Here is a 21,783-nt window from a genome sequence, read left to right on the forward strand (position 1 = left end):
CATATGAGAGGAACACATCCGGCACGTCAGAAGTATCTTGGAGAAGATCAGGATAGCAGGACTAACCTTGATTGTGGCCAAGTGTGAGTGGGCTTTCAATGAAACTAGGTATGTTGGCTATCACCTGGGAAGAGGTGAGGTATGACCTCAGATAGATACGGTTGAAGCTATCCAGAAGTGTCCTCGTCCTTGGACCAAAAATGAGGTGTGATCCTGGGCCTGGGTGGGTAGTATCAGAGGTTTTGTACCACAATTTGCCACAAATGCGGCCCCACTCACTGCTCTGACCACGAAAGACCAGAAAAACCTTGTGAGTTGGACCGATGAGTGTGAAGCAGCTTTTAGGACCCTAAATACCCTCCTCCGTTCTTCTCCGGTTGTTTGCAGTCCTAACTTCAACTGCCGCTTCCTTGTGCAATTGGATGCCTCGGAGGTCAGTCTTGGGGCTGTCCTTGCTCAGGGTGAGTCCGGAGCTGAGCAGCCCATCCGGTACCTCAGTCGCAAGCTGTTGCCCCGTGAGTCTAGGTATTGGGTGGTGGAGAAAGAGCGACTGGCCATCAAGGGGGGGCTGGAGAGTCTTAAGTGTTGCTTGCTTGGTAGAAAGCTTGATCTGGAGATGGACCATCAAACCCATACGTGGATCAACTCGATGAAGGACCACAACAGCCGACTAACGCGCTGGTACCTTTCATTGCAGTCCTTTAGGTTCGTGGTACGACACCAATCTGGAAAGTTCAACTTCATAGCTGACTATCTATCCAGGTTGCCAAGTCTTTGTCAACCTGCGGGAGGAGGATGCTGTGACGGAGTGTCTCCGTCGGGTGCTGTGGGGAGAACAGTGTCGCCAACCTAATCCCGCACGCACATTCGCACACCCGTACCTCGAGCCTGTTTTCCGCGTGTCCTGTCCCCGTTCGTCCACTCAGTCTGTCCGCATGTATTTCAATGATTGGCCACCGTCCTGGACTTGGGGTGCGCGGGATGTGCCCACCGTCGGGCCATTTTCCATGCCATTGTCTCGTGTTCCACAAACCTTTCTCCAGCCACCGCCTATCATTCACAACTCTCCACTGTCAAACCGAGCACCACCATTATTTCCGGGTTTTGTAGTGTCATGTGCGGGGCGTCGCTGTGTGACGTCATTGGGACGTCATGGCGGTATACCGTGTTTTTAAGTAAAATAATTGTTTTGTTGTTTTTGAGCAGTTTTTGTTTGTAATATGGATGTGTTTTGACGAAGAAAACTGTCATGGTCAGCTAGAAATGTCGTGAAAGACCAAAGAGCAGCAGCGCGAGACAGTAGGAGGATTCAAGTAAGTTTAATGTTGATAGAAGCGGCAGGGTTCTATGTGACTGGAGTAGTGTGGCAGGACTTGACCGGGGTGGCGTGGCAGGACTTGTCCGGGGTGTTTGTACACGCTTGTCTTACACTCACAAAGATATGACTGATTCTCACGTTTTTCTAGCCTTCACCGTCCCAATCAAACCACTCCCTCCAACCACATGATTTCTCTAACGACCTCATTATTGTTCATTCGTTTTAGGGGGTGTGTACCTTATCCGAACAGCACCCATCACCCACCTTCCAGGATATCTGCAAAAACAGGTGCAAACTCATTCAAACAACAACTGTAAATCATTATTAATCAATAATTTTGACATTTATCAGTTCATGAACCCATGTTGAATAGCTCCGAGTCATTAAGCTGCGAGCTGTTATAAAATGTGCTGTATAAATAAAATTGTATTGTATTGTATTAAAATGTCAGTAAGTGCTATGCATCAAACAATAAGTGACCTTTCACGTTACTTGGGGCGTAAACACCAGGTGCAAGTCGTTAAAATGTCATTAAAGGTAATCAATGATCATCAAATAGTGACCTTTGACCTTACTTGGGGCATAAACGACAGATGCATCGTTAGGATGTCATTAAAGGTCATCAATCATCATCAAATAGTGACCTTTTGACAGGTGCTGACATCATTAAGGATACCATCCATCAACTTTTGACAGGGAGTGGCCCTCATCAAGGATCACAAGGATCATCTAATTTTGACCGGTGGTGACCTCATTAAGTGTCATCTATCTAATTTTGACAGGAGGTAGCTTGTAATATTCCCTCTCATGTTGCACTGGGTTTCTATAGCAACCAACGGTTGCATTGAGAAATACTGCTGGTCACCATGATTGATTTTTTAAAAAAGTCAAATCGTATAGAGTAGAGGAGGCGTTACATCTGCTTCAAAATATTGATGAGTCTGAGGATGAATTGCCCTTCTGACACACAGCGAGTCAGAGTAAAGAAAAAATCCCCCTGCGCCCACCATGACGAGCTGTTAGATGTGATAGTCATAATGTGGGTAGTGCGCGACAGACAGTCGAAATATATAAAATAATGAGCTTATGTTCTGCTTATTGACATAATTCCCCCCTGGAAAAAGAGTTCTAGGGTGCAATCGGGACGGAGTTCTTTTGTGTGGCATGCTTGGGATTTACTTCCTCTTCTTCAAAGTAAAGTGCAATCAAGCCATTTGTGACACGAGTCTCCTTTCCTTTGGCTCCAAACCAGCTATATTTTATAACAGCTGACAGCGAGAGCCGCGCGGGACAATGGCGCTCCACCAATTGTTCCTCATTCATTTATATGACATAATTTACTTTAAATTATACAACAGAATTTTAATCAACAAAATACCTTTATTAGACACTCGAGCAGTAAGTAATAATCATTTACGTCGATGACGTCATTGCAAGAGCACACCAGAGTCAAATTGACAGGTCTTGTACTTCTTGCATTGTCAAAATCCTGGTACTCCTTGTGTTAACTCATATTCCACAAACAATATTAATCAGAATGCCTTGTTTCAAATAGTGGGCCTGCATAGACATATTCTTGAAAAAAATATTTTTGGGTTGACTTCCGCTTTAAGTGTCATTTTATACCATGACTGAACCTGTCTGTTTTGAGTTGTACAACTACATGAGCCCTAAAATGAGGAAATTGAGATGGAGAAGGAGATAGAGGACATGTGGGAGCTTATTTTCACCGCAGTTCAGTGAGGGGCACAATTCTCGAAAGGCTGCAAGTAAATGCTCATCAGTCAAAAAAAAAAAAAAAGAAGATGGGGGGAATTGATGAGTGTAGTTTTTTCTTTTTTCTTTTTGTGTCTGTGTGTTTTTTTTTTCAATATTGATGAATGAAAGAAAAAAGGCCTGCAACAATAAGGGTGTGTTTTTTTTTCATCCAGGGCCAAAGGGCAGGTGGATAACCTGCTGAGTCTATCTATGTGTGCATGTGCCCTAAGTACCACCATAACCACTAACGTCAAGGCAGTCCTTTTTTTCACTTGCATAGGTCCAGCTACTCATCTCGGCTCAGGACGTGGAGAACTACAAGCTGATCAAATCAGACTTGGACCGTCTGAGGATGTTGGTGGAAAAATCTGAACTCTGGGTGGAGAAGAAGACATCTGGAGGCGGAGACAGCAAGAAGGAAAAGAAAGACAAGAAAGACAAAGTGGAGGTAGCACAACTCTCACCTTGTCCTATATGTGCATGCTGAACTATAACCTGTAAATTTGACCGCAACCGTTTGGGTGAACTTTCAAAACAAAAATTCCCATTAAGAATTAATTCAAATTTGGAAGAATTAATTCCGGAGTCCCAAAACTTTGACTGTACACACGTTTTAACATTATTTTATACTTCATTATTTTTTATACAATGTAACATTTTAAATGTATGCATAAGTTATCCACTATGATATTCATGTTAAAAACAAGAAAAAAACATACTTTAAGCACGGTTAACTTTAATGAGGAATGAGGGATAATAATAATAATAATAATTGTTATTTATATATTTTTTTTGTTCATAACTTTTTTTTCTCAAAGAGGAATTTAAAAACAAAATTTTAAGTTTTTTTTTTTTTTTTTTTCAGCCCGTAACTGTCAACTGTCGAAAAGATAGAAACTAAAAATGCCAAGTATGGGCCAGTGGGTAATACTGATGACTGGACTTTGAAATCCTAGTCAATGTGCACGGTAACATTCAGTTGGATCCCAAGGCAAGACCTTTTACATATAAATGGGTGGCTTGCATCAGGAAGTGTATCCGGCATAAAAACTGTGCCAAACATCATGGAGTAACTTGCTGTGATGACCACTCACAGGAAAAAGCTGAGTCACTTCTTCTATTTATAAGGCATTGTAACATCACACACATATAAAACACTTGATCCATTCATCATAGTAACGAGCCTTGGAAAGTTAAGACTAGCTAACATTCACAAAATGTGTTCACTCAGGCTGGGTTGCACCAACAAGGTTTATTTTAATCTAAGAATACATTTAATCAGAGCTTTGTAAACCAAGTTTGTAACCAAGTTTAAAATTTGTTTATCTGGTTTTAAAATTAAGCAAAGCTCTGTTGCACCATTTAAAATTAATCTCAGTTTAGTAAAACTCAGTAACTGCATTTTAAATTCAATTCAACCCATTTTTTAGGGATGATTGAGTTATTGAAATTAAAATAAATTATTAATGCAATAAAATGTCAAGCCCCCTGCATCAACGTGTGCCTTGATTAAACATTACAACCCATATCGGACTGAGCGGCAGATATTTGTTTTGCGAGTGTGTGTGCAGAGTGAGAAGAGAGAATGTTGTTTTTTTCATCAGTTCGGTTCATTTGAGGTTGCAAAGACATTTACAAGACACTCGCATACAGTTTTTCTTGTCGCCATCTAATTTTGAGGGTCCTGAAGGGTAACCAACGTGTGTTGCGTGTGCACACACAAGCGGACTTTTGACGCTCAATGAGATATGGGCTTACATTGTTGCGACTTAGCAAAAATGTTAGCCTAACGTCACTTGTGAACTTGATCAGCTACATTACAATGGCTCACCATGGAGCTTAAAACTTTTCTTCATTTGACAACAATTTACTGACCAAATTAATAGAGCAAATAGAAGAGAAGAAAACAGACAACAGCACGGTGAAAAATAAAGGTACTGTTTGGCAGCAACTGCCTGATAGTTACAGTAGAACAGAACGACCAAAGTGAAAGAGAAAAGAGACGTCGCTCAATTATAGCTTGCTGGTAAAACTTAAAAACAAAAGCCGCAGTCGTAACATTGGTGGTAAAGCTGAATTTCTATTACTTGTACGACAGTTGATCCAGTCTTCCTCTTCAGATCCAAAACTGAAAACCAAAAATTCCTCCTCATCATAAAATTCAAGAGGATTGAAAGTATCTGTCAGCTTTCTTTGGCAAACTTCTTTATTTTTATTAAAACATCCCGGTCACCAACGAAACACCCAGCACTTTTTTTCAAAATTTTGTTTGTAGATTTTACTGTAATATACACAGGTTAATCACATTTTAACCATATGCGCAACCAATGTACACAAATTACAAAAATTGAATAGGCTACTTTTTTCAGTGCAGCAACATTTCCATTCCCTAGTTGTGTCCCTCTGTCGGAGCGCACACCTGCGCCTGCCATCCATAACGATGGAGCAGCAATTAAGGCTCGATGAGTCGCACCATCGCAATTGTATAATCATCTCCTTTTAAGTCCGAGCACTTTCTGTTTTTCCTTCTGTCCTGCTGGTCGTATTTGTTGATATTTTTTGTACGATATCAACCAGGCCACCAAACAATATTCCCTTCCTTGTTTCCACCCCACTGAAAAGCATTGTCACCAGCATGACTCATTCTTTTTCATGTACTGCTTTTGCACTGACCATATATGGTAGGGGTGTAACGGTACACTCGGGTGTATTAATACGTTTCGGTATGGCATGTTCGGTTCAGTCCACTTATTAGCGCAAGCTTACGCACAGGCGCTGACTTGTTTGTATGCGGGAGACGAGAGTGGCGGTACAAAAGAGAGAGCCAGAAAAGAGCCAGGGTTCGAAGGTGCCCACGTTCACTGTGGTCTCCTGTTTGGGAACATTCTGGCTTTCGTGTTCCCCATCGCCGATGGGGAAAGGTGCGTGGATAAGTCCGAAGGTTGTGTGCCGACATTGTTACATGAAATCGGCGGCTATGTTGAGGCTAGCGGCTAGCATGTCTAACATGCACGGCATCATTCGACTGTGAATGTATCTTAGACGAAGAAGCAAGCAGTCCTTTTAGCCCAAAACGTCAAACTTTAAAAGCGAGATTTATAATAAAGTAGCGTCTTGCAGGAACACGCTGTCAGACGTAGTTTAATTATAACGTTTTTATTAATCCATGTACAACTGCTCGCGCTCTTCTTTCTTCTCTGCTCCACTCGCTTGCCGTACGATGCATTCATGAACCTCGGAAACATCACAACTCAGCAACACACAAATCCAACCACAACACAGATAACCCAATTCGTTACGTATATGTTGTTGAACATTCAAAGATTTCAATGCCTAAACAGTGTATACAATTTCATAGACTTTTTAAAGTTACTATATTTCTTTCATTATAAAAATAGTTGTAATATAGTTAGCAATAATTGTAACTGTTACTGTATGTATTTTTTTTAATCACAAAAAGTGTATACACATATACATAATGACATAACTTGTCTTTAACTTGAATACTTAGGTGTGTCATAGGCTATTGCTGCTTAGTGTTGAAAGATTCCAGTGTCTTAATAATTTACAAAATTAAGAGATCTTTATTGTTAGTGTATTTTTTATTATGGTTTAATTTCTTCGAATATCACCCGAATGGTTCACTTTTATCTTTTTCTAAAAAATGTACCATTTACTTGTCATCTTTTCAAAATAAACATTTTTTTTTTTTCAAAATCAGGTTTTTTTGGACCAAAAATATACCGAACTGAAGTTTCTAAAGAAAACGAACCGAACCGAAATATGATTTAGCATACCGTTACAATCCCTACTATATGGATAGATTTGGCCATGTAGAGGGCGGTACATTCGGGCTCCGTTCAGTGACTTATCAAGGCAAAATGTCCTACAGGTGCGTGTATCTACGCATGGTATTTTTGGTCTGATTTTTTTCATACGCCATTTTCGGATTTTGTGTGTATGTACACTTTTAGTTTGAATCCTACGCACTTTTTGATAAGTGAGACCGGGGTGCAACAGAATTAAATTTAAACTTTGTTTGAAGGGGAAGTCAATATGAAAATTTTCTTTACAACTAAAGAATGCAATTCCTGGAGAAATTGCGTGTGAAGGCGAAGGAAGCTGTATGGAAATCTCGGAATGCGTTGGAATGAAGTTGAAAGAAGTTAAATGACGCTGAATGACCTTGAAAAAAATCCGAAGGGAAACAAGAAAAGAGGAAGTAAGGAAACAATGAAAGAAGGAAGTCAGGGAAAAAAAATAAGGTAAACAAAGAATGATGGAATCAAAGGAAGGGAGGAAGCAAGGAACCAAGATAGCAAGGAAAACAAGCAAGAAAGAAAACAAAGTAAGAATACAAAATAGTAGGAAGGAAAGGATGAGGCGAAGAAATAAGGAAGAAATTAACTAGGAAGCAAGGAAGGAAGGAAACAAGGAATCTCGGGAAGGACATGTATATTTTTGAACAAAAAGGCCACTTCATTAGGGACACCTGGGGATGAAAAATTGGGGTGTTCCAATACTTTTGAACGACATTGCCGCTTCATTGGGGACACCTGGGAATGAGAATTCTGTGTGTCCCAATACTTTTGAACAATATGGCTGCTTCATTAGGGACACCTGGGGATCAAAAACCGGGGTGTCCCAATACTGTTGAATAAAAATGGCCGCCGCATTAGGGACACCTGGGGATGAAAATTCTGTGTCCCAATAATTTGGAACAACATGGCCGCTTCATTAGGAACACCTGGGGATGAAAATTCTTGGTGTCCCAATACTTTTGAACAACATGGCCACTTCATTAGGGACACGTGGGGATGAAAATTATGTGTGCCCCAATACTTTTGAACAAAATGGCCGCTTCATTAGGGACACATGGGGATTAAAATTCTGGGTGTCCCAATACTTTTGAAGAACATGGCCGCTTCATTAGGGACACCTGGGGATGACAATTCTGTGTGCCCCAATACTTTTGAACAAAATGGCAGCTTCATTAGGGACACATGGGGATGAAAATTCTGGGTGTCCCAATACTTTTGAAAAACATGGCCGCTTCATTAGGGACACCTGGGGATGACAATTCTGTATGTTCCAATACTGTAAGATGGCCGCCTTACTGTGGCTGGCTGAGTGGCGAGAATCATGGTTGAAGCTAATATCCCTGCCCAAGATGGCCGCCGCACTGGGGAGACCTGAGGGTACTCACCCTATCTCCAGGGACTGAGTATCCCCAGTCTAGCTAATGACCCTGCCCAAGATGGCCGCCCCACTGCGGAGGCCTCGGGGTGAGTATCCCCAGTCTAGCTAATGTCCCTGTCCAAGATGGCCGCTGCACTGGGGAGACCAAGGGGAAATAACACCGGTCCACTGGAAATTAATGGTGAAATTGAGTGGCTTTTTTTAGGGTGAATGAGTTGAATGTGTGGGAAGTGGGAATTTGGGGGTGTTGAAAAGCTGAATGTGAGTTGAATGAGTTGAAAGACTTGAATTTGTGGAAATTGGGAAAGTGTAAATGTGAAAAGTTTCATGTTCCAATGGAAATGAATGGTTAATAGTGGAATTTTTGTGGGGTTTTTTAAGGGTGAATGAGTTGAATGTGTGGCAAGTAGGAATTTTGGGAGTGTTGAAAAGCTGAATGTGAGCTGAATGAGTTGAATGACTTGAATTTGTGGAAATTGGAATGGTGTAAATGTGAAAAGTTAAATGTGCCAATGGAAATGAATGGTGAATAATTGTTTTTTGTGGGTTTTTTAAGGGTGAATGACTTGAATGTGTGGAAAGTCTGAATTTTGGGGGTGTTGAAAAGCTATTAGGGACACCTGGAGATGAAAATTCTGGGTGTCACAATACTTTTGAACAACATAGCCGCTTCATTAAGGAGACCTGGGGATGAAAATTCTGGGTGTCCCAATACTTTTGAACAAAATGGCCGCTCCATTAGGGACACCCAGGGATGTAAAATTTGGGTGTCCCAGGACTTTTGAACATGGCCGCTTCATAAGGAACACCTGGGGATGAAAAATCTAGATTTCCCAATAGTTTTGAACAACATGTCCTTTTCATTAGGGACACCTGGGGATATAAAATTGAAGTGTCCCAATACTTTTAAACAATATGGCCCCTTCATTAGGGACATCTAGGAATGAAAAATCAGGGTGTTCCAATACTGTAAGATGGCCGCCTTACTGTGGCTGGCTGAGTGGCGAGAATCATGGTTGTAGCTAATATCCCTGCCCAAGATGGCCGCCGCACTGGGGGAGACCTGAGGGTACTCACCCTATCCCCAGGGACTGAGTATCCCCAGTCTAGCTAATGTCCCTGCCCAAGATGGCCGCCCCACTGGGGAGACCTCGGAGTGAGTATCCCCAGTCTAGCTAATGTCCCTGTCCAAGACGGCCGCCACACTGGGGAGACCTCGGGGTGAGTATCCCGAGTCTAGCTAATGTCCCTGTCCAAGATGGCCGCTGCACTGGGGAGACCAAGGGGAAATAACACCGGTCCACTGGAAATTAATGGTGAAATTGAGTGGCTTTTTTAAGGGTGAATGAGTTGAATGTGTGGGAAGTGGGAATTTGGGGGTGTTGAAAAGCTGAATGTGAGTTGAATGAGTTGAAAGACTTGAATTTGTGGAAATTGGGAAAGTGTAAATGTGAAAAGTTTCATGTTCCAATGGAAATGAATGGTTAATAGTGGAATTTTTGTGGGGTTTTTTAAGGGTGAATGAGTTGAATGTGTGGCAAGTAGGAATTTTGGGAGTGTTGAAAAGCTGAATGTGAGCTGAATGAGTTGAATGACTTGAATTTGTGGAAATTGGAATGGTGTAAATGTGAAAAGTTAAATGTGCCAATGGAAATGAATGGTGAATAATTGTTTTTTGTGGGTTTTTTAAGGGTGAATGACTTGAATGTGTGGAAAGTCTGAATTTTGGGGGTGTTGAAAAGCTATTAGGGACACCTGGAGATGAAAATTCTTGGTGTCACAATACTTTTGAACAACATAGCCGCTTCATTAAGGAGACCTGGGGATGAAAATTCTGGGTGTCCCAATACTTTTGAACAAAATGGCCGCTCCATTAGGGACACCCGGGGATGTAAAATTTGGGTGTCCCAGGACTTTTGAACATGGCCGCTTCATAAGGAACACCTGGGGATGAAAAATCTAGATTTCCCAATAGTCTTGAACAACATGTCCTTTTCATTAGGGACACCTGGGGATATAAAATTGAAGTGTCCCAATACTTTTAAACAATGGCCCCTTCATTAGGGACATCTAGGAATGAAAAATCAGTGTGTTCCAATACTGTAAGATGGCCGCCTTACTGTGGCTGGCTGAGTGGCGAGAATCATGGTTGTAGCTAATATCCCTGCCCAAGATGGCCGCCGCACTGGGGGAGACCTGAGGGTACTCACCCTATCCCCAGGGACTGAGTATCCCCAGTCTAGCTAATGTCCCTGCCCAAGATGGCCGCCCCACTGGGGAGACCTCGGAGTGAGTATCCCCAGTCTAGCTAATGTCCCTGTCCAAGACGGCCGCCACACTGGGGAGACCTCGGGGTGAGTATCCCGAGTCTAGCTAATGTCTCTGCTGAAGATGGCCGCCGCACTGGGGCGACCTCGGCGTGAGTATGCCCAGTCTAGCTAATGTCCTGCCCAAGATGGCCGCCACACTGGGGAGACCTCGGGGTGAGTATGCCCATCTCGCTAATGTCCTGCCCAAGATGGCCGGCGCACTGGGGAGACCTCTGGGTTAGTATCCCCAGTCTAGCTAATGTCCCTGTCCAAGATGGCTGCCGCACTGGGGAGACCAAGGGGCAATAACAGCGGTCCACTGGAAATGAATGATGAAATTGTGTGGCTTTTTAAGGGTGAATGAGTTGAATGTGTGGGAAGTAGGAATTCTGGGGGTGTTGAAAAGCTGAATGTGAGCTTAATGAGTTGAATGACTTGAATTTGTGGAAATCGGAATGGTGTAAATGTGAAAAGTTAAATGTGCCAATTGAAATGAATGGTGAATAACTGTTTTTTGTGGGTTTTTTAAGGGTGAATGACTTGAATGTGTGTGAAGTCGGAATTTTGGGGGTGTTGGAAAGCTTAATAATTTTCCAACACCTGGGGATGAAAATTCTGGGTGTCCCAATACTTTTGAACAACATGGCCGCTTCATTAGGGACACCTGGGGATGAAAATTCTGGGTGTCCCAATACTTTTGAACAACATGGCCGCTTCATCAGGCACACCTGGGGATGAAAAATCTGGGTGTCCCAGGACTGTTGAACAACATGTCCTTTTCATTAGGGAGACCGGGGGATGGAAAATCGAGGTGTCCCAATACTTTTGAACAATATGGCTGCTTCATTAAGGACACCTGGGAATGAAAATTCTGGGTGTCCCAATTCTTTTGAACAACATGTCCGCTTCATTAGGGACACCTGGGGATGACAATTCTGGGTGTTTCAATACTTTTGAATAATATGGTCGCCACACTAGGGAGGCCAAGGGACCAGAATTCTAGCTGTAGCTTATGTCCCTCTCCAAGATTGGGCGTATTACTGGGGCTGGCTGAGGGGCGAGAATAATGGTTATAGCTAATATCCATGCCCAAAATGGCCGCCGCACTGGGGAGATCTCGGGGTGACTATCCCCAGTCTAGCTAATGTCCCTTCCCAAGTAGGCCGCAGCATTGGGGAGACCTCGGGGTGAGTATCCCCAGTCTTGCTAATGCACCTGCCCAAGATGGCCTCCGCACTGGGGACACTTCTTTCATTCTTCTTCTGACTTCCTTCTTTCATTGTTTCCTTACTTCCTCTTTTCTTGTTTCCCTTCTGATTTTTTTCAAGGTCATTCAACTTCATTCAACTACAGTGGTACCTCTACTTATGAAATGAATTGGTTTTGGAAGAAATTTCTTAAGTAGAATATTTTGTAGAGTATGGTTGTAGCTAATATCCATGCCCAAAATGGCCGCCGCACTGGGGAGATCTCGGGGTGACTATCCCCAGTCTAGCTAATGTCCCTTCCCAAGTAGGCCGCAGCATTGGGGAGACCTCGGGGTGAGTATCCCCAGTCTTGCTAATGTCCCTGACCAAGATTGCCAGCGCACTGGGGAGACCTCGGGGTTAGTATTCCCAGTCTTGCTAATGTCCCTGACCAAGATGGCCGCCGCACTGGGGATACCTCGAGGTGAGTATCCCCAGTCTTGCTAATGTCCCTGACCAAGATGGCCGCCGCACTGGGGAGACCTCGGGTTAGTATCCCCATTCTAGCTCATGTCCCTGCCCAAGATGGCTGCCGCACTGTGGAGACCTCGGGGTGGGTGTCCCCAATCTATCTAATGTCCCTGTCCAAGATGGCCACCGCACTTGGGAGACCTTGGGGTGAGTATCCCCAGTCAGGCTAATGTCACTGCCCATGATGGCCGCCGCACTGTGGAGACCTCGGGGTGAGTTTCCTTAGTCTAGCTAATGTCCCTGTCCAAGATGGCCTCCGCATTGGGGAGACCTCGGGGTGAGTATCGCCAGTCGAGCCAATGTCCCTATCCAAGATGGCCACCACACCGGGGAGACCTCGTGTTAAGTATCAACAGTCTAGCTAATGTCCCTGCCCAAGATGGCCCCCTCAATGGGGAGACCTCGGGGTTAGTATCCACAGTCTAGCTAATGTCCTTGCCGAAGATGGCCGCCGCACTGGGGAGACCTTGGGATGAGTATCCCCAGTCTAGCTAATGTCCCTGTCCAAGATGGCTGCCGCACTGGGGAGACCTCGAGGTGAGTATCTCCAGTCTAGGTAATGTCCCTGCCCAAGATGGCCCAGCCGCATTGGGGAGACCTCGGGGTGAGTATCCCCAGTCTAGTTAATGTCCCTGCGCCAAGATGGCACTTGGGAGACCAAGGGGCAATAACACTGGTCCACTGGAAATGAATGGTGAATTTTTCTGGTTTTTTTAATTGTGAATGAGTTGAATGTGTGCAAAGTAGGAATTTGGGGGGTGTTGAAAAGTTGAATGTGAGATGAATGAGTTGAATGACTTGAATTTGTGGAAATTGGAATGGTGTAAATGCGAAAGGGTAAATCTGCCAATGGCAATGAATGGTGAATAGTTGAATTTGTGTGGGTTTCTTTAAGGGTGAATGAGTTGAATGTGTAGGAAATAGGAATTTGGGGTGTGTTGAAAAGCTTGACCATTATGAGTCGGATGAGATGAATGTTGTGAATTTCAAATTGGAATGGTGTAAATGTGAATTGTTGAATATGGCAATGGGAAAGAATGGTGGAATTTTGTGGGGGGTCGAATGAGGTGAATGTTGTGAATTTCAAATTGGAATGATGTAAATGTGAATTGTTGAATATGGCAATGGGAATGAATGGTGGAATTTTGTGGGGTTTTTACGGGTGAATAAGTTGAATTTTTGGGAGTAGGAATTGTGTGTGTGTTGAAAAGCATTTCCAATGTGAGTTGAATGAATTGGATCTTGTAGATTTGAATTTGGAATGGTGGAAATATTGAAAGTGCCATTGGAAATTAATGTTTTTTTTGGGGGGTGAAAAATGGGAAATATTGGGGAAACAGTAAATTTGGGGAACGTAAAAAAAATACTACCCCTACTACTAATTCATAAATTTTCTGAATGTTTTGAAACTTCAATGAAGTGAAACGGGTGAAAAATGTGGAAGGGGTCACACGCCAAAAAAGTGGAGTGGAATAATAATAATAAACTGTAGGAAGCCTTCGCCTTCACATAATAAGTTTAAAGTGTAGGAATAACATATGTGTGAGGGCGAAACAATAATATGTTCGATTCACCTCCACTAGTCTAAACACGGCATTCTGATTGACTCAGACAATGACCAAACACGGCTCAGCTTCAGAAAACAGGTGAACTGTGATTGGTCGTTGCCTGAGCCATGATCAACTGCGATTTCATTTGACAGCAAGTGACAAAATGGCCGCCCCTTGAAATGGACAAAAATGGGTGGATATTACTACTTAATTCATATTCAAAATATCAATCAGAATGGCGTTTTTGGACTAGTGGGGCTGTGTAGAACATATTATTGGAAAGCAAATTTGTTGGATGACCACCCCCATTTTAGAGTACAAAATGAAACTGAGGTTGAAAAAGAGGTTTCAATTGAATCTGTCTTATTTTAACCCTTTTGTATGGTGTTCTTATTTGTATTACTTAGTCAGTGTTGATGGGTCTGGTGGTCCTGCTAGAGTTTGGGGTTTTCAAAGCAACACAATCAAATAATGTTCTGTTAAAATACTCAACAGACGTTTACTACATCCCAATTGCAAGTCATATGAACAGCAAACATTGTTAATATTTGCCCTCTCCCTTTGTTAGACCACATGTATAAATTAATGTGCCTCCCCTTTTAAAAATCAAATGCAATAAAAGAAAAAGAAAATCCCATAACAGTGTGTTGTCACCATGAGGAGAAGGTTTCCTCCGATATGCATCGGGTAATTTTTTCTTTTTTTAAAAAATAAAATCTGAACAGGTTCCACAGACCCGCGAATACCATACAAGGGTTGTTGTTTGGTGCAGCAGAATTTAAACTTATACCATGATTGAATCTAGTTTCAAAGTTAAACCTTGTTGGTGCAATCTGGCCTCAGTGGTGTCTTTTTTGTCAAACATCACAACATCATGGACTCAAATCAACTTCAAAACCAAAGTCCTTTGTTCACAGAAATTTGCTCAATTCCTACCTAGCCAATGGCTGGCGTGATATGATGACATAATGTAACGTATGATGATGCTCCCCCAGAATTTTGGTCCAAGTTTAAGATGTCTTTGCACGTATGATGAATGCACGACTTCTGTCCAGTACACACATTTAGTAACATGTCGCACTGATGTCACACTCAAGCACATTTGCACCAATTTCTAAAAAACTTTATCTGCTGCTTTGTATGCTGCTTACTGAACTTCCTCTCTGTGGTGGGTGTGGTGTCGTTCGCTGGGTCATCCCTGGTGAAGGTGCAGCTACATGTGCTGATTGATTGTTGTCATCTTTTATCCTGTGTGGAGATAAGGGTAAAATGTGTATGCTTATTATTATTATTATTATTATTATTATTATTATTATTATTATTATTATTATATCCTGTGGGAAAAGCTAACAAATGTTAGCCATATTTGTTAGCATGCTTATCAATTATGTTTGTACAATGAAGTGTTGTGTTATTGTTGGGGCTTACCTTCCAGGCCGCCACCACAATAAATTAAATCTGTGATCGAGACATACACTATTGAAACACTGCCTAATTGAAACACTGCCTAGGCATGTTTTTACAGAATTTATGAAACTTTTTATGAAGGTTTTTAAACACACGTATAGAAATATAAAATATACAAACATATCTAGAACATTCCATGTGTTGAGAGAGACCATGAGAAATTGAGAAAATATATATTAAACAGTGTAAATGTGTATTGTACCATCCAACATCATACAATAAAAAATCCCTTTGTTTCTCCAAACTAACTTCTCTTAGAATTTAGATCAACAATCATGCCCGAAGATGTACATTGTAAAATTAACCTACAGCCATTGCTTTCTGAAGGTGTATACACAAAGGATGGAAGAGGATTGAGACATTCAATATTCGGTCTAATCAGCAAGGAGGCTACAAACAAATAAAATATTTTTCAAACAAAAGAAAAACTTGTTTTTACCTTATTTACGACACTTTTTAAAAGGTTTTTAAACACAGTTTAAATATAACAAATACATTTAAAAACAGTTCATATGTTGAGCAAGACCAAGAGAAATTAATAAGCTAAAGACTGTAAATTATACAGCGTAAGTGTGTAGGTAACACCATCTCATCCATCCCATCATCATCAATATGTGTATCATTCATTTATTTGTTTTTCAAAACATAATAGAAACTAAAAAAAAAAGACTTATTTTCTCAGTGTTCATTCCAAAAAACAAATTGAAGAAAAAAAGTATAATGATAATGTTCATCAGTTTCTGATTTGTACGCAAACAAAATAGATAACGGGCGATTTGGATGTTTCATTCACTTGGGATATTTTCATCTGTCGCAAGTTGAGTGAACCAGGAGGAAACTTTGAACTAGAAGTTATCTTTCACATGACTAGCGGGAACTTCATTTTTTTCGGGTCCGAGCAGTGACCGCTGTGAGTTCCTTAGTGTTTTTTTGTTGAAACTATTTTTATTATTATTTTATTTTTAGGGCCTGAGCAGCAACCACTACGAAGTCCCTATTATTTTTGTGGAAATTATTAATGTTATTTTGCTTGTTGTTATTTATCTTCATTATTATTCTGCAAATGGATCACATTTTGGGGGACCTAAACATGCATGAAAACTCACCAAATTTTGGACACTCATTGAGCCTGGCGACAGTGTAGATATTTTTAAGTCATGCACAATTAATTACAAAAAAGGCTCTGTAGCACCACACTGTGAGGAAAAACAAAATCAAACCCCAGTACATTTGACCTTGGTCTATGAAAATTGGTAAGCACCCAGAGATGTACAAAAACGTCCATTACAACCATATGCTAAGCGAGCTATGATTTTTTTGAATGTCCCATTTTGGCCCATTTTTGCACATTTACAGGGATAATTCTTTTGTATCCTAGAGGGTTAATCTGATTTACTTCAAACTTGGTCTGTACCATCTCAAGACCTGGGACAACAACAGCAGAGTTTTCGAAATACTACATGACGAGGCAGGGTATTTTATTTTCCCTTTCATATTTATTTTCACCACAAAAGAGGAAATGCTTGATAACTCCCACTGCTCCTAAAAGTCCCACACATCACATGTGTATAAATACTCATGGGCTAAAGACATCTATCTATATGACAATATTGTCTTATACTTTTTGTGCCACCTAGTGGCAACAACAAATGTCTTACTTTACTATACAATACAATCCAACAGTATTTCATAACAGCTACAACTGCAACAAAGCACTTTACATTACAACAACAAAAAAGCCATAAAATAACAAGTGAAAGCAATAAATTATTACTATTACAAGTTACTATATCCAGTAGACACCAGAAAACAGCAGAAAACTGTTAGTCTCTCGTCGGATCAAAAGCCAAAAAATAGAAATATGTCTTCAAACGGGTTTTAAAAATGGACAGTGTCATTTGCCAGGAGGATATCGTTAAAACACATAACAGGGCTGACTATGTGCTATGCATTAGCTAAGAGACCATGGTGCTGGTAATGGCGACATGCAGCAGGTGGTGTGTGAGATCATATGTACAGATGGCCTGTTTTTAATTTGTTTAAAGTCACTACTAACTCATTTTAATGTTTTGTCGATATTAAGGCAGTAATGTCTTCCCAGATAGCAAAATATGGATGAATCAATGTTGAAATACAGTTCATCTTAAGTGTTGAATCAACGTTGAAAGCAAAAGTAGAAATTATAAGGAAAGTGCAAGGTTGATAAAATGTTGGGTCAACGTTTGCTTTTCAACCATATATCACACAACATCAATGTTGATTCAACCATCATCTAAACCAGAACCTACATGCACTTGTTGTTGATTTTTTTGTTGAATCAATGTTAAGGAAACAACATTAATTCAGCCATCATCTAAATTGGAATCAAATCTTACAATAAAGTTTAAAAAAAGACTAACAAAAATCTTGGGTTAGTCCACAACAAAATGTTAGCTTTTTCATTACTTACCCAAATGTATGAAAAACCTATGGCAGAAAACATGTTTAATATTAAAAATGTATTAAAAGAGATCAAAATACTTTCAGTAAACCCAAGCCTCTCTATTTGGCCATATATTAAATTATAGTCAGTGTTTCAAGTAAGATCATTTAGCTTTAGTCATATTTTAGTAATCTGAAATGTTTGTCAACCACGTAGCATAAGATTCAAATCGACTAAATCTAAAGTGATTGACTGTAAGAACAACAGTCCATATTGCTGTAAAAATATAGTTTTTGAACATAACACATACCATAACAAGCCATCCAATAAAGAACAATACCACAGTAAACTAAGCTTGACTTGGGTCTGAGGCAGTAGCATGCGTTGGGATGCCCCCTTTATGCTCATGAGCGAAATGAAGCCAATGCTTCCCAGCTGTACAAAAATCTCTCTGGGTCAGCGCGCAGTCAAACTGTTGAGCAGCAACTGAAAGACAAGATTAAAATAAATAAATAACCAGCAGTCAGCAAGTTAAAAAACTTGACTGGAAAGTGCAAACGACAAGCCTGGCTCCATCCAAGCACCTCTAAAAATACTTATATCTTATAGCTTGCAATTTTACCATCACTTGATTCTAGTCTCATCTTTATGGTAAGATTTGCAAGATTTGAAACATGCATTTCAACTCATCCCCCTCTAAACGCCTCCTACTCCAGCCAGTGATTCGACTAATCCCACACGCCCACAAACATGAACGTGCTTTGCCTGTCACACATCACAGTGCAGATAACGAGACTAGCTCATTAACTTCTGAAGTATATTTATATATTGAAGTGATAAAAAAATTGGTGAATGTGAACACTTCATTTTAATACATTGTAAATCCCACAAACACTGGCTGTCTCCTCACGCTTTTGCATCGGTGGCCGTGGAGATTTTTAAGATAAATGGACTGCCGTGAGGCACGAGGAGGAATGCTTTTACGCCACAAAAGAAACTACTTCAGAGCATTGTGCTTAAAAACAACAGTGTTGTCATATTAAGTAGTTTACTTGTGAGATAACTCACCAAACATACAGTCTTGGATCTTTGTCTCTTCGAACGCCTTCTTGGCGCTGCAACAATGATGTCACTTTCGGATCAAACTTTTGGTAGTTTCCGTCTGGAGAGAAAAACAAAGGCTGTAACATTTATAAAAATGGCAACTAGTGCGATTTAAATTTGTCAAGAAAGACATTTCATTGTCAAAGCAAATTAGAGGAAATACATGACATACCATTTGATGTATGTTGTGGGGCACCACGTGGGTTGTAATACTGCATCGCACAATATTCCGATATCCCTATGGAAACAAAATCCCAAATTCTGATATTGTTGTTGTGTATCTCGGGATACTGAACACAAAATCTGGATTGTAAGCCATACTATGCCAAAAAATACTACTCCTGTGTCCCTGTCACCAACCTTATGTAGTGAAAGAGTACAGCAAGACTATGGTATAATACCAGGGAATGTGATTGCTCGTTGTTGGGTCTCTCGCTGCGGATTATGCTACTGTGGAGTCTGCGGATGATGGTAATGGGCACCAGTGCTACTGCCACATCCTGATATTCCATCTGAAAAACACAGTAGGGAATGCACAAGGCAGTTAAGGTGTGATGCTAACCACGAAAGTGAGTAAATGTATGATTTCCATTCAACTAGTTTAACATATTGCTCCGACCCAGGGATAAAATAGTATGCAATGTGGCATCCAAATTTTCACTTTCAAATGGCAAAGATAATGTGACAAAACACACATACAGTAATACAATAAAGATGTTTAAACATGCCAGAATATTATGTTTTGTGACTGCTGCCTGACTGACTCGTCGACCTTCTTGGATGGAGAGTGCCGGTAGGCACCAGAAATCAGAACTACAAAGGGGCAATTGGAAAACAAGTTGTGACTCAAACATGATACAGACTGCTCCATCTAAAAGCATGACACACTCATGTTTAATATACCATTCCTTCCATGTTGTGGAGTCTTGGGAGTTTAACAGTGTGGTTTTATACCTGAAATTCATGCACATAATGTAGACAATGTGTGTTCTGCAGTATGCATGATGCCATCTACCTCATCAGAACAAACATCTGAATTTGGTTCACTTACCGTTATTTTGATCAGTTTTCAATTCTGCTAGACTTGATACTGGTATGAGATCCTGAAAGAAAGGTAGAAAAAAAGTCAAAATGAGTGTGCTGCAATATATCTCTTCAAATTAGTTTCGCAATAAAAAACAATTATATTAAACCATAAACTTGTATAGTGTTAAAATGAATAGGTAAAGTGTCAGGTATTTACTCTTTAGGGGGACAATATGCTTGAAATCGGTACAGTCTATCACAATGGTTGAATACAAAATAAAAAGGCTTGGAAGATTTCACGTTTGTACAATCCAGATTTGTTTCCACTTTTTGCGATTATGTTATGTTATCAAAGCTAGCACCTTCACACAAGTCTTGCACTGTGTGACAGTTCATGGCGAAGTGATTAGAATGGTATTATTTATTTATGCATGCATGTTATGATCCATTGACTACGCCTTGGTTTATCTTTTGGTAGCCTATACAATGTTCGCCCCTTTTTTTGCCTCTTTTTGTGACACCCTTGGTGCACAACAGCTGTCTACCACGATTGTAAAAATGGTTACTACAAGTAGTTTTCTATCATGCCAAAATGGCTGTGTGATTTTTTTTTTTTCATTTTATGTTCATTTATTTATTTATTTTTATGGCTGTGTGAACGTTTGGCACATTACATTGCATGCGTAACTTCATCGTCCGGGACTCTATTGATAAGAGCGTTCTGATTGACTGACTATCACCACATCGTTCAGTTACAATGCATGCAATTGGTCAATTCGTTTCATACCGCAAACAGAACCCCGACGGTTAAATGATCCATCCATCCATTATCTATACCGCTTATCCTCACAAGGGTCGCAGGCGTGCTGGAGCCTATCCCAGCTGTCTTCGGGCAGTAGGCGGGGGACACCCTGAATTGGTTGCCAGCCAATTGCAGGGCACACAGAGACAAACAAACATCCGCACTCACAATCACACCTAGGGGCAATTTAGAGTGTCCAATCAACTTACATTTTCGACTTCCGGCGCCGCGCGAGTGGCAGCCCGCTACAGTAGCTCCGGCTCATCGGTGAGCCTTTTCGTGTGTTTTTGTTCTTTAATATTACTCTACCTCATACCTTTTTCGTATAATTGATAGTCGTAACTTGCGTAAAAATGGACACCCAAACTGCGGTATTCTTGCTGCTGCTGATGGCTATTTTTTGAGCGATCGTGTCCGGCGACTTGGCTCGGAGCCGAGCCCCCATTGTTTACAGCCGGAATCAGCTGTTAGCACTCCGTGTTAACCATGCGCCGGCTCCCGGGGCGAGACCCGATATCCCCCGTGAGCTGAGGAGGAAGAGACGGGGATCTCGTGCGGGGGTTAAACGCCGGGAAAGGAGGAGACGATACCATCCCGTCCTCCCGTCTGTTATCATGGGGAATGTTAGATCGCTCCCCAACAAGATGGACGAGCTAGCGGCGCTTACCCGGCACGAGAGGGACTTCCAGGAGGCTAGCCTGATGCTATTCACGGAGTCGTGGCTAACAACGCTAACGCCGAACGCGGTCGTAGAATTGGACGGCTTCCAAATCATACGCGCGGACAGGACGCTGGAGAGTGGAAAGAGGAAAGGAGGAGGGCTGGCTGTGTCTGTGAACGATAGATGGTGTAATCCTGGGCACATCACGATTAAGGAGCAGCTTTGCAGCAGGGATATTGAGCTGCTAGCTGTTGGCATGAGGCCATTCTACATCCCGCGAGAGTTTAGTCACGTGATCGCGGTGACTGTCTACGTCCCACCAGCTGCCAGCAGCGACACAGCCTGTGATGTCTTGACTGCAGCAGTGAGCAGGCTACAAACACAGCACCCAAATGCCCTGGTACTCATCTCTGGTGACTTCAATCATGCCTCCCCTTCCTCCTCTCTGC

The 21,783-nt window shown here is 41.5% G+C and overlaps 1 protein-coding gene and 1 long non-coding RNA gene across 15 annotated transcripts in view; one reads left to right on the forward strand and one right to left on the reverse strand.

The window, feature by feature from the left end:
* itpr3 (inositol 1,4,5-trisphosphate receptor, type 3) overlaps positions 1-21,783 on the forward strand; it is a 373,289-nt gene that overhangs the window by 217,733 nt on the left and 133,773 nt on the right. For all 13 annotated transcript variants that reach the window (XR_015088794.1, XM_086046039.1, XM_086046029.1 and 10 more), the window contains one exon: positions 3,357-3,524. Coding sequence is in view for 12 of the 13 variants with exons in the window: in XM_086046039.1 (XP_085902165.1) it covers positions 3,357-3,524 (168 nt within the window). In the remaining variant the exon portion in view is untranslated. The remainder of the gene's footprint in view (positions 1-3,356; positions 3,525-21,783) is intronic.
* On the reverse strand, positions 16,513-21,584 carry LOC147152423 (uncharacterized). 2 transcript variants are annotated; one of them, XR_015088799.1, is made up of 6 exons: positions 21,341-21,584; positions 19,897-19,948; positions 19,247-19,357; positions 19,018-19,083; positions 18,810-18,903; positions 16,513-18,227 (listed from the first exon to the last, which is right to left on the reverse strand). It is a non-coding gene; the product is annotated as an uncharacterized LOC147152423 (long non-coding RNA). The 2 variants fall into 2 exon arrangements; XR_015088800.1 differs by having other exon boundaries at positions 19,206-19,357.

This window comes from Filicampus tigris, chromosome 1 (assembly GCF_054856515.1).
Source record: "Filicampus tigris isolate MCC_2025a chromosome 1, RoL_Ftig_1.0, whole genome shotgun sequence".
Classification (NCBI taxonomy): domain Eukaryota; kingdom Metazoa; phylum Chordata; class Actinopteri; order Syngnathiformes; family Syngnathidae; genus Filicampus; species Filicampus tigris.